General features: G+C 35.1%; 2 protein-coding genes across 7 annotated transcripts; one reads left to right on the forward strand and one right to left on the reverse strand.

Annotated features, from left to right (window-relative positions):
- Positions 1-1747: 1747 nt before the first annotated feature.
- On the forward strand, positions 1748-5669 carry LOC147563327 (uncharacterized). Of its 6 annotated transcripts, XM_086636677.1 has the most exons (7): positions 1750-2125; positions 2890-2955; positions 3443-3484; positions 3749-3796; positions 4033-4723; positions 4924-5321; positions 5437-5669. In XM_086636677.1, the coding sequence occupies exons 5-7, from the start codon at positions 4097-4099 to the stop codon at positions 5543-5545; spliced, it is 1134 nt and encodes a 377-aa protein (XP_086492803.1). In that variant the 5' UTR covers positions 1750-2125; positions 2890-2955; positions 3443-3484; positions 3749-3796; positions 4033-4096; the 3' UTR covers positions 5546-5669. The 6 variants fall into 6 exon arrangements, with proteins under 6 accessions (XP_086492781.1, XP_086492803.1, XP_086492796.1 ...); XM_086636655.1 differs by lacking the exon at positions 3443-3484 and having other exon boundaries at positions 1748-2125; XM_086636670.1 differs by lacking the exon at positions 3443-3484 and having other exon boundaries at positions 3749-3956.
- A 3523-nt stretch (positions 5670-9192) lies between these two features.
- LOC147563328 (uncharacterized) lies at positions 9193-10856 on the reverse strand. The gene is made up of 2 exons (XM_086636705.1): positions 10680-10856; positions 9193-10480 (listed from the first exon to the last, which is right to left on the reverse strand). The coding sequence occupies exon 2, from the start codon at positions 10466-10468 to the stop codon at positions 9491-9493; it is 978 nt and encodes a 325-aa protein (XP_086492831.1). The 5' UTR covers positions 10469-10480; positions 10680-10856; the 3' UTR covers positions 9193-9490.
- Between the last annotated feature and the right edge of the window lie 1762 nt (positions 10857-12618).

Consider the following 12618-nt stretch of genomic DNA (forward strand, 5'->3'; position numbering starts at 1 on the left):
AATGTGCATGGTAATTTTTCATCCTTTTGAGCATGGTTAAATGTTAATTGTGTCGTAATTAATCATAAATAATTGGGGACATCATATTCTGGAAGTCGACTACGATCTACGTATGTCGTTACATTTGCCATTGATACATCAAGGATGTGATACGCTCAATAACTGCCCACTCAAATTGAAACAAGACCGAACCTATAGCACAACAAGACAATGGCCTAAAGCCCAACTACATTATTTACACCCTAATAATCCCAAATCAAATAACCAAAGGCTCCACCTTCTCTGGAATTCGAACCTGAGACCTCCAGGGTTTTCTGGAGTTTATGTCAACACCTTGGAACCACGTGGGCTACAAACTGTTGACTCTTTTGGGGACATCATCGACATGAAGAAGTTTCAAATATAAAACCTCGTTTTATTATGTTTGCTAAACAAAAAATATTTCTACAAGCGATCACTCTCCTGAGCGAATTCCGACTGGGTGAGGTGGTCGGTTTAGTTTTAGAGAGAGAAAGTGCTCTCTCTAAATCTCGTCAGACCACCTTATCTGGTTGGAATCCACGCGGGAGAGCGATCAGACATAATATTACGGTGTTGCTAAAGTAATATGGCAATATTCATTACTGTTTTTGATTGATATAAACTCGTAAAATCGTGATCAACTATTTGATAAACAAATTATTGTAGAGACAAACATGTTAAATCAATATATGTGATCGAGGTTCATCCTATTCATGAATGAAATCCACTAATAAAGTATGAATCTTGGGATGATTCAAAAGTGACTCTCAACTTGTTAAAAATTGACTTCAGAAGAACCGTGAAACAGCTAGTACCAACTTTTATCTGATCGTTGACTAAATTAGCGGGTCCCGATCCGCACGAGGGCTACCTTTTTTACATCATCAACCAACACGTGCAAGTCATATAATGAAGAGGAGAAATAAAGGTTGGACTTGGACCCGTTAAAAAAAGTTAATCCCAATTTAGTCCTTAATCTGGGAAAACTTTACTTCTATATTGGTCCAGTTTTCTAATTTAACTCCGGCCTACCATTAGATTCTCTCTCTCTCACACACTAAAACCAATTAAAAAAATTAATTCCAATATGATCCCCAGTTTACGACTAACTGGAAAATTTTACTTCTACATAGTCTAGTGTTCTAATTAACTTTGAACTACCACCGTCACCACTAGATTCTCTTGCTGAACCTGAAAGAGAGAAAGAAATAGAGATAAGAAGAAAGAGAGAAAATCCGATGATAGTGGTTTAGACAAAAGAAGATGAAAGTTTATTTATTTATTTATTTTATGTCGAGGATCGTAGACAAGACCACTGAATTGTCTACCCGTGACTCTCCCGAAAAGTGAGAAAGTGAGATATGACAGACAGGGGCGGCCCGGGGCCAGAACAACCAAAGCGGTCGTTTTGGGCCCCGACGTGGTCAAGGGCCTTATATATCGAATGATGTATGGTATTTTTTAATTTTAAATTTAAGTAATAGAAATATGATTTTGGAAGGCCAAATCGAATCACTTGACAAATATAGAGACCATTATCTGGTTGTCACAAATGAAGGGTCAAACTGGGATTACACAAATAAGACTAAAACCTTGAAAGAAAAAAAAAAGTATTGATGGCCCTAAGATCTCTCAAATATATTTTTGGATGAAATCTGACCCTTTACTTGAGATTCCAGCCTATTTTTTGGCTTTAGTATTAATGGATGTAAAAATTAACACCAAAGTAGAGCCACACTAAAATCCCAAACAAATGTGAGAGAGAATCTGAAATTAACAATCAGAATTTCCTAGTGATTTAGAATACGTGTCTTGACAAATTTTCCTAAAATTAATGAATCAATATTTTGATGATATAATCTGTCATGCTTAATCATTTTGTAGTATATAAGATTGGGTTAAAGAAACAACTTTTCATTTCTCTAAACTTTCTTAATTCCCGGGATTTTGTCATCATTTTCCCGGGCAGGAAAACAAATTTCCCGGCAACAATTGCTACAAACTCATCGCCGTAAGGAATAACATCGAAATCTCAAATCTGAAATTCTGTAAGTTTTTCTGACACCGTTGTCAGATTTCCCGACTGAATTCCGCCGGTTTCCAGGTAAGATTAAGAGTTAAACCTTTTATCTGATTGTGATTTTGTTTTGTTGTTTCCGTTTTACGTATACTCTCAGAGAGAGAGAGAGAGAGAAAATTGAAGATTACTTTGCGTATGAGAGATTGAATAGAAACCCTAGATCGGAATTGTGGAAGTATTAGTGATTAATTTAAGCCGAAATTACAGAAATCGAAGAGTATTTAGAGATCCGATACGATATCTATTGGATAAATTGACTTCTTCTTTAAGCCGGAAAACGTTTTTGTTTTTTTTTTCCTATCGAGAAAAGTGTAATCCAACTGGTATTTTTTCGATTTGTTTAAGTTTTTCATGGATTTCGATTACCTGAATATGAATCTATATTTAACTCAATCGGTCAAGAAAGTACCGGAAACTGAAAATTTTCATCCGGAAACCTACCGAAGTTGTTGGAATTCTGATGGTGAAAATAAGTTTCCGGGTGAGAAATTTAAGTAAGAGGTAAAAAAGATGAGTGATGACTAAAACGGAAAGTTTTCTAGGTCAGAAGTAATGTCAAGACAAACAGAAACGTCTGGTAGTATTCAATTTTCCTCTGTTTATTTATATTTAATGCCAGAAACTGCCGCTCTCAGGAGTTGATAGGGTCAATTTAATGTCTCTCTCTCTCTCTCTCTCTCTATACATATATATAGAGAGAACTAAGGTTGTCGATCTGTCTTCTATTTCTTCTCTGTGGTTGTTGTTTGATCTTCTCTGAAATTTGTTATTCTTTATTTCTGATGCAGGAAAGTTAATGGTTGTTTTTTTGAAGAGATAGAGGCAAAGGAAGATAATATATTTTGAATAATAAGGTATTCTGTTTTTTTGTTTCAAGTTCATTCTTTTGTTCTGTTTCAAACTTGGAGAATTTTAGTAATTTGTTAGATCTGATAAAAATCTATCATGTTCAATCACATGGAACTTAATTTTGTCTCAACTTAGGGTTCTACTTTGACAAGCTATGTTATATAGTTTATTAGTTCCTCGAACCATTTCGACGATCATAGGTATAAGAGTTCTTCGAAAAGCTGATAATTTTAAAAAATTGGGTCTGATCCTATCTTACCCGTTTAAGAATTAACAGTTCTAGTTTGCTCTTTCTCTCATCGATCGTATCTAGATGGTCGTAATCGGTGGTTCTAAAATTTGTAAGGCTACAATTTTTGTGATTCTTATATAGTTTCTTTTGCTTTTGATTGTTGGAGTCTTTGTTGTTAAAGACTATTTTTTTTTTCATTTTCCGAATCTTGATTTGATTGTCTAACTAAATTGATTGTAATCGATTTCATTTGATCAAAGGCTATCTACTTTCTGGACAGTATAGTATTCCCAGGCTAAAAGGTTTGATTTCTGATTCTGCTTTAGTTCTTGAATGGTTTAACTAATCTATACACACGGAAATTGTTCTATTCCTTGTGAATAATCTTATAATACCTCGAATAAGTTACTGCTGATAGCTGATTTTAGGTTATGTGATTACATCCCTATTTGCTACTGGCTTGTTTCAGTGAACTGAATCTCAATACAATGTTATTTTTCTTGCTTGTCTTCAAATTCTGAAATCCCATCCAATCTTTCAATATTCATTAGGGTGATCTTGTATAGGGTACCCATATCGATAGACGGGATAGCTGATTGCTCCTATTTGCCGGAGTGAGTAGCTCATTTTTTGTTCTTCAAAGAGGCCCATCTTCATATCAACTAGTTTTAAACTTGGAAAACTTACAATATTCTATTCGAGGCTTCTAGTCTTCAATTAACTGTCCAAAGTCGCCTTTTAGCGGGCCTTATAACCTTCGGTTTTGAAATTGAAGTATGTTCTTTTTGTTCGTCTTTCATGCACATAAGAGATGAACTCGATCTTAATATGATTTTGATTGTGCCTGCAGAAAATTGTACCATGAATGTTCGTTCAAGTCTTATTCATGAGCTCAAATCACTTGCTGTGATCCAATGGAGACTGAAAGATACAATGCCAAAAATGCTTTTTTGAGTGAGAAGAAGAATGGAGATATCAAGAAGACACAGAAACTCCGTGACTTAATGAGAACGGATGATTCAAGTAATGTTCAAGAACACCAGTATGGAGATGACGATGTCAAGCTATTGGAGAAAGGAACAAAATCTTATGCCAAAAAGAGTGTAAAAGAACCCGAATCGCCGGATCTAATTGTGTGTTTGAACGAAGCTTCTTATAATGTCGTTAAAGACATCTGCATCAATGATGAAGTGCCTCCTGTCGACAAGAATTTGGTAGAAAATGACAAGTTTAGTCACAACGAACCCTTTCCGCACAAGGATTTGGATTTACATAGTGATTTAATAAAAGAAGGGGTAGAGAATCTTGTACCCATTTCCGATGTTGTTGAAAAAGATTGCAAGATGGATATCAATCGCGATTCCCCTTCTATCAATATGATGGAAAATGGCGAAGGATATATTCATGAAACTATGAATGTCTCTTCAACTCAAAAGGTCGTGCCCGAAGAAACTCTTCCAGTGAGAGTGGAGAAAACAGAGAATTCTGAACCCGAGGCATCTAATTCTGATGACGATAATGGTAGGCAAGAAACTTATCAGGTACTTGTTTCATTTCATTTAGTCTTTCATTAAACTTTTTTAGGGAGTTTTCTTGAACTCATAAAATCCTAAAATTTCACCTCCGAATATTCTGACTTGGTTTTGTGATTCAAGGACATAAAACTACATCATCCACTTCTTTTGTCCAATCGAGCAAAATAATACATTAATTCGGTCGATTTTATGGTCTGAGTTTACAGGAAACAAGGAAAGATGCCGAATCGTCAGTCTCTGAAGTTCCTTCTACTACTGAAGAATCAAACAACATCAGTTCGAACAAGGTATCCATAAACGATAAGACAGATAATGAAAACGTCTCTACCACCACCTATTCTGATTTACCGCCACCGTCCAAAAGTGAAATTTGTGAAGAAGGCCCACAAAATTCGGATCCTCAAGAAGATGGTTTGCCCGAGAGCCAGACAGCATCAAGCAGAAGCCTTTCAACTCAACAAGGTCACAGAGAGTCAAGTGTTTCGGCAGTTGATACTATTCCATCAGCTCTAATAACTTACTCAGGACCAATACCTTATTCTGGTAATATTTCTATTCGATCAGATAGCAGCACAACCAGTACCCGATCCTTCGCTTTCCCAATGTAAATCACATAATCCACAAACCTTAATTACTTATTTTCGAGTTTATTTTATGTTTACTTGTATAGTTCGAGATGAATATTAACTCGGGTTTTATTTGTGTGTTTCATGGAACAGATTGAATTCGGAATGGAATAGCAGTCCTGTTAGAATGGCAAAAGCTGATAGAAGACATTATCGGAAACACCAGCGGTGGAAGCTGTCTCTCTTGTGTTGCAAATTCTGAAAATTTTCTTTCATTTATTCTATTATAATTATTATATACTATGGTTGATATCGATTATATTATATTATCATTGTGATACTCTTCTTGAATATTAATACATTACTTGTTTTCATTTGTGTTCGAATATCTAGTCTTCACTTGGTTCATCTTCTTTCTCTTTTTGGAATTCTTCAAATATGAATGTCAATCTTCAATTTAGAAATCCAGGAGTTTGCACATTTAATGGCATAATACTTGTTGAAGTGCTTTAAAATTATATAAGAGTCAAAAAGAATTTACGAAAAATGGATTAGTAGATATTGTTAGAGGGATATTTTGGTCCGAATTGGATAAGTATTATGAGATGAAACTAAATACCCTTACATATTACTTGTTGTCGACACCGATAGGATATATTTACGCGAAATGTTGTTGGACCAGTAGCCCTGCAAGAAAAGAAGAAATCCTAGACATGGTATGACACCATTTGACTTGTGAGCAATGTCAAGTGAATCATCTATTGTATTTTATGGGGTCACCTAAGTGATACGGATTTTCATTTATGAACATAAACTTAATTGGGTACCTAAAAGAATAAAGTATTTTGTATTCTAATTGTCCACCAAATAGGGATAGAAATTGTAAACCAGAATATAGGGGAGAGATAATATATTTTGGTTTTGTGTAAGAGAATAAAAGAACCCTAAAAGTGAATAACTGACAAAACCAACCCAAATTGTGTGAGGAGAGGGACCCACCCATCCATTAATCTCATAATGTCCCTTTTTTGACATCACAAAGTAAACTCAATTCTTTAATAACATCATAAATCCAAGTCATGTAAATTCAAATTTCAACAGAAAAAAACTTCGTGTAAATCGACAAATATGAAATATATATAGTCTGCTTGACCTAACTATTTGGAAAATCGACTTGTAAAGTTATTAGACTTATTACAAATTCTAGCTCTAGTATCATTCTAGAGCCTATTAGACTACAATTTCTTTTGAAATTGCCATTGCAGCGAAATGTATTTACGAATACTTTTCAATTTTGATTCTATCTCGATGTGGGATGATGTTAATAATATGTTTAGTCGTGAGGTTCAAAAACCCGAATCGACTAGTGTTCCGGCACACGTGAAATAGAGTGGGAAAAAGGTGAATTGGGACTGTGAAAGAGGGTTGGTCGGTCACCGTTTGAAATGGAAGAGAGAAAACACACGTAAGGAGGGGAAAGTGAGTTGAAAATACATAGTACATACTAATATACTATATACTTACTTGTGGGTTCGTGTTTTTAGATTGGTGTGCTTTTTTGTGTTTTGTGTTTGTCTTCTAATCTCTCTCTATACTCTCTTTCTAAGTTTCTCTCTCTCTCTCTATTCTGTCACGCATAAACACACAAAGAGAGAGTTATGTGAGTGGTCCAAATGCTGATATAAACTCAAACCTACCCACTTGACAAAATCTTCTAATGTGAGTTCAGTTTTGTTATTATTACTGCCAGAGATAAACTAGAGCTTGATTTCATCAAACTAGCTAGTATTAATGGAAAAAGTTTCAGTGTTTTTCATTGCTAAACTATTGTTTATCATCACTACCCTCTTCACTTCTCTCTCAACTCCTTGTCTCTCTTATCCTCAACCTCCCCACCTCCAAGTTCTCTCATCCTACTATGGTAACTAATTTAATTCTTCTAAAGCTCTTTCTCTCTCTCTAAAACTCTCTATCTAGGACTAATTGTTTGTATACAATGTGTAACTTAGCTGCAGCTAAGGATGATCATAAGGAGCTTTCTCACACTAAACTGCCAAGGAAGCTCACACACATGGAAGATACCCTTGTGAGAACCCACAATATATATGTCCCATATCAACATCAACTACTTCATTATACAATTAAGATTAGTATTAATCATCAAGTTTTGCTTATTTTTAACTATTATTGCAGGTTAATGTTGACTATATTAGAGGAGATCAACTCTCAAGAGACACCAAGAAAAGTGGGGGTGCCATATTATTAGGTATAATATATACATGATCCATCACATTAATTTCCTCATCTTATGTCTAAGTAGCATTTGCTTCTTCTTTTCTTTTTTTTATGTCCTACTTAAAATTTTGAATTGACTCAAAAAAAAAGATTTAGAAAATGTTTGTTTTTATTTGACTCGTGATATGTGGCTTATCTGAACGTCTTGGTGTTAGGTTCATTACTTCATTTGAGTCAAATGGGGATTTGACAATGAAACAACTAATAGGAATTAACTGTGTACACGTACATTCTTCATATTTTGAGTGTTGAAAACACATTCTAATATTAATTAACAATATATTTAGGTAAAATAGGCGAACAAAGAATGATGGATGGAAGAAAAGGAACTCGGCAAAAATGGATAGAATCAAACAAATGGCAGTATTTCACGATGGATTACGCCCACGTACAAAGACGACGACCCGTACATAACAAAGCTGTCCCCTTTTCGCCGTAAGAAATGTTGTTTTATGGACATTAACAAATTTTTTTTGACGGATAAATATATATAGATAGGAAAGAAGAAATAGTAATATGTAATTAGGTTAAATAGGGGAAGAATGTTTTAGTTTAAGAAGTTGTTAATGGCCGACAAGTGTGAGAGCAAAATCCTAAGATTTGTTGTTTTTGATTAAATATTAGTAGACCAATGTTGTGGTCAAAAATTTAGACTCAAACCCCAATATTTCGTTAATTGTTCTCACATGTTATAACAATGTTTGTCTTCTTTTCAGGTGAAGAAATTTGTAAGTTAATATGATTTTCTTATTCTTGTTTTGAGGTTTGTGTAATTTACATTTGAAAGGAAGATTTTTCGCCTTTTCCTCGAGGCATATAGTATGGATATGATACGCTGCCGTACACTTCAAGAGGCACACAGTGTCAAATGCAAAGGCACTCTTAAAAGGTGTCCTAGGTTCCATTCTCACAGGAGGTGAAATACACTGTTATTGAACTTGGGTTATAAAAGAAATTAATAATGTAATTAGTATGTCTGAACTTTAAGCCTATTTCATGTTGTTGGGCTTTAGGCCTCTTTCATTATAAGTTTAACTTAGGTGGTTATTGTGCTTATCACATTTCATGATGTATCAACGCCTTGTAATGACTAACGTAGATCGTAGTCGATTTCTCAAGAAAAAAAAAAGTTAGAATATGTAATCGAAGTGTTTTCAATAAGATCCAAATACGCAAAAGTAAACTAGAGCATAGAAGCTTGAGGAGGCTTGCAAATAACTATATGCAAACCACTCATGGCTGGTTCATGTCGTCTATATGCAACCTCCATTTTTCAATAACTATAGGCCGAGTAGTTGATGTTATGACCAGTAAAAAGTAATCAACTCTTCACATACTATTGGTTTAAGACCCGATTATTGATGCTAAAGGACACTGAGCTTGGGATGCAACAAAACTAACATCAATGTGCAACAAATCTTCAACAATGACAGAGTTTTGAGTTTCTTAATTTTTTTTCTTCCTATTTCCGACGGTAATATTGTATCTAATCATGGAAGAGAAAGGAAAAAAATAGTTTCATCATCCAGAACTATAAAGACTCCAAAACATTACAAGCTTAAACCCAAGATCGACGAGGCAATGGAAAGCGATAAAAACGTTACATAATAAACAAAACCGAAAGCTTTTAGCCTTTATCCATCTATATCCATGAAACAGGATCTTATGGAGCTAAGGTCTATATTATGTATCAAAGAGGTTCGTACAAAACCATACTGTAAATATATCAAAGCTTGCATATCGACAACAACAAAAGAAAGGTGATACACCAAGTATGTTAATATCAACAACAAAAAGAACAAGAAGACACATTAAAGCAGTACAAGAAACACATTGATATCCATCTTACGTTATACAAAAGTTTGGTTTAGTTATATTACCGATTCTGCGATCCATTTCATCGGGTGTTCTCTCAAATAGAAGCATTTTCTTCCTTTAGTAGTTGGATTGCATTATATATCTTTCGTCTTGATCCAACAGCATTTACACCCATCTCTTTAAGATCATCGAAAGTAAGTTCGGGTAAGACTTGTTCATCCACTTCGTGTATTTCAAACATATCAATGTATTTGCTAAACCCTAGCTGATCCAACCATTCACTAACACCATTTCCCATTTTATAAGAGGAACCCATCTTGTCAATTCCAACACTAGATTCAGGACCAGTACAAGGTTCATCATCATTGTCATAATTCATTGTCTGCGGTAGCTCTTTATGCGAATCTATCATCAACTCATCTGAATCACCACCTCCTCCTACTTGAACATCTGAATCACCTCCTCCTACTTGAACATCTGAATCAGGTTCGACGAAATAGTTCTCATAGTCTTCTTTTTCGGTATATGAAAGTTTTCGATCCGAAGTTCCTTCCAACTCATTAACAGAGTAATCTTGGCAAACTTCTTTATTACTTTTCTCATTAGTTTCAGGGTAAACCCTAGAACTCCAAGCCCTACCGCTAACCCTGCGATATCCCATTGTAGACCTTCCCCGCCGCTTCATTGCCCTGCATTTCCTAGTTATAACTCCGAAATCCAAATTCGGTTTAATTGCATTAGCTCCATTAGAGCATGGAGGTTCATAAACCGATTTCGATGAATTAGGGTTCCAATTCTCAAGGTTGTGCATTTTATCAGATAAATCATTTTGATTCTGTACAAACCCAGGATCCAAAACTACAAGTTCAGAATTTTCCATAGGGTACCCACTTTTTGGATTGAAATCTGAGTGACTAGGGTTTTCTAGCTCATCTATACACCTTATCTCCTCCAAATTTTGTTTAGGTCTATGAGAACTAACACAACATAACGCAGCTGAAAAATCACCTATTTCTCCTAACCTAACATTTGGGCGTCTCTGCCTTTTCGAATTCATACCCAAAAGCATCATTTCTTCGAAACCCTAGAATTCAGAAAAATTAAACAAAAACTGAATAAACCCATTTCCAAATCAACAAAATCAACTCAAATAACTTCGATTCAGGCAAAATTAAACCCTAAAATCCATAAAATAAAAACAGAACAGCAACAAAACAAAACCCTAGATTTCCATAATTAGGAATAAATTACAGTCAAATAGTATTGAGATTGAAGAAGTGTACCTTGTAATTAGATTGATAATTGAACTTCTGGTGCTTCCTAGAGAGAGAGAGAAAGAGAGGATTTGAAATTTAGGTTTTTGCAAGTTTCAGAGATGATGAAATTGACTCTTTTTGTTTCCACAAAAGGCTAATAAAAAAACACTCGAAGTGAAGTTAAAAACTAGTATCCGTTATGTCGGTAATTATTTCATCTCTGCTAACTTTAGGTCCGTTCAATTTTCCTCGAGATTGCAAGATTATTGATGATGATTTTGATATGACCGACCTTGAAATGAACGGTTGAAGATTAGGATGTATGGAGTATCAATATAAGCGTGAGTATAGGATATTATTCAGTTTAGTAGTTATCCTCTAAATTAATATTTAAGTATTTAAAAGAAAGAATATACACGTCAATGCCACGTAATTGAATGAATGAAGAATTTTAAGTAAAGAAATGTATAGCCAAAGGAAGTGACAACGTGGACGTGGGAATCAGTGAGAGCAAATAATAGCATGTGCCATTTCATATAGTATAGAAATAAGAAAACTTGGAGATCACTCTAGAGTCTAGACTCTAGTGGTGTCCATTGGGTCGGGGCACGCCTCTTAGATAAGTTGTTCAAGAACATATCGATTCTGGGGAGGCGTTTTAGAGGCGCCTCTAATTGACGTAGGTTGATAGGAAGTTTTCGTCTCTTCGTAATTGGACTAAATTGGTGACCCAAAATCATTTCAATCTTACTGTTTTCAAATGGACGTGAAACACTTTCTTTCTGTTTTTCTTCTACCAAACCTTAGAATTGTAGATTATATTTTTGTTTAAGTTTGATTTGTTCTCAGATGAATACTTGAAGTCTCTAAAGTTGAGATAATTTCTGAAGTTTTTCTTTCTCTCTCTGAATCCTTCACTATATGATAGGAATCCAAATTGGGATCATCTTAGTAGTTTTTATTAGTGGTTTTGAACTAATTTTGTGAACCAAAACTAGTTCGACCCAACCAGACGAGAGGCACTAGGAACGCCGAGTGGTCCCAGTGAATTGACCATATCATATCACATCAAAAGGGCCGGGGTGCCAATAAAATTCCTCTAGGCCCATAAGTGCCCAATTACAGCAAATATTTGTGAGGGCTCAAGTGTGAAGAATGCCCCTTTAGCAATAACGAGAGGGCCTATATAATTTGTAAAGCCTTCCCTTGAGTTTGGGCAGTTTTAGAAAGAAAAACTTTTGGAAGTCACCAAGTTTGTGAGGGAAATTCAAATCTAACACAATTCTTTTATTTTTTGGGTACTCTCTTTCGATTTATGTTGAACAAACGCTCCAAGTTGGGTTTCTCCACTGGATTTCTTAACTAAAACCATTTTTGTGTGATCCACCTAATTTACCGGTTCTAACAAGAAGTTGTATATGTTGCTTATTGGTTTACTTTTACCTCTGACACAGGTCACTGCATAGTCGGGCCCAAACTGCCAACAGGATGGCCCAGCAGTCCAATTTGAGACTGGTATGGGCCTCGAGTCGAGTTTGGGGGTGTTACATAGGTCGGATGTAGTCTATTCGATTACTATATACGAGTGTCATCGATGTACCTCTAGTTTCTACTGTCCTATATTCTTCAACATGACCGTTGGCCTTTGATTTAGAGGTGCAAGATATGAGTTAAAGAAAGCTGATAAGTTACTTTTCTTAACAAAAATATTATTTTGCCTGACTACGAAACTGACAGAATCTCGACAGACGCAGGTAGACAAACATGATTTAGAGATAAAATTAGATCCATTTCTATCTCTAAATCTTGTATGTCCACATGCGACGGTCGGAACTATGCTGACCTCAAAGTCAGACAATTGTTTCTTTGTAAAGAATGAGTGAGAGAGTAGTTTGTGAAAGAAGTCATTTTCACTTGGAATTACTTTCTTTTTTAGTACTCAAAAGATCATGTGCTCAGTTAAAGA

Source organism: Eschscholzia californica, unplaced genomic scaffold (assembly GCF_041429995.1).
Source record: "Eschscholzia californica isolate CP2 unplaced genomic scaffold, dmEscCali1.0.p SCAF_1, whole genome shotgun sequence".
Lineage (NCBI taxonomy): Eukaryota > Viridiplantae > Streptophyta > Magnoliopsida > Ranunculales > Papaveraceae > Eschscholzia > Eschscholzia californica.

Coding starts and splice junctions, on each gene's coding strand:
- LOC147563327 (XM_086636655.1), top strand. CDS start 4,097: ATGGAGACTGAAAGATACAATGCCAAAAATGCTTTTTTGAGTGAGAAG. Junction 4,724..4,923: donor GTAGGCAAGAAACTTATCAG/GTACTTGTTTCA, acceptor CTGAGTTTACAG/GAAACAAGGAAAGATGCCGA. Junction 5,322..5,436: donor CGATCCTTCGCTTTCCCAAT/GTAAATCACATA, acceptor TTCATGGAACAG/ATTGAATTCGGAATGGAATA.
- LOC147563328 (XM_086636705.1), bottom strand. CDS start 10,468: ATGATGCTTTTGGGTATGAATTCGAAAAGGCAGAGACGCCCAAATGTT.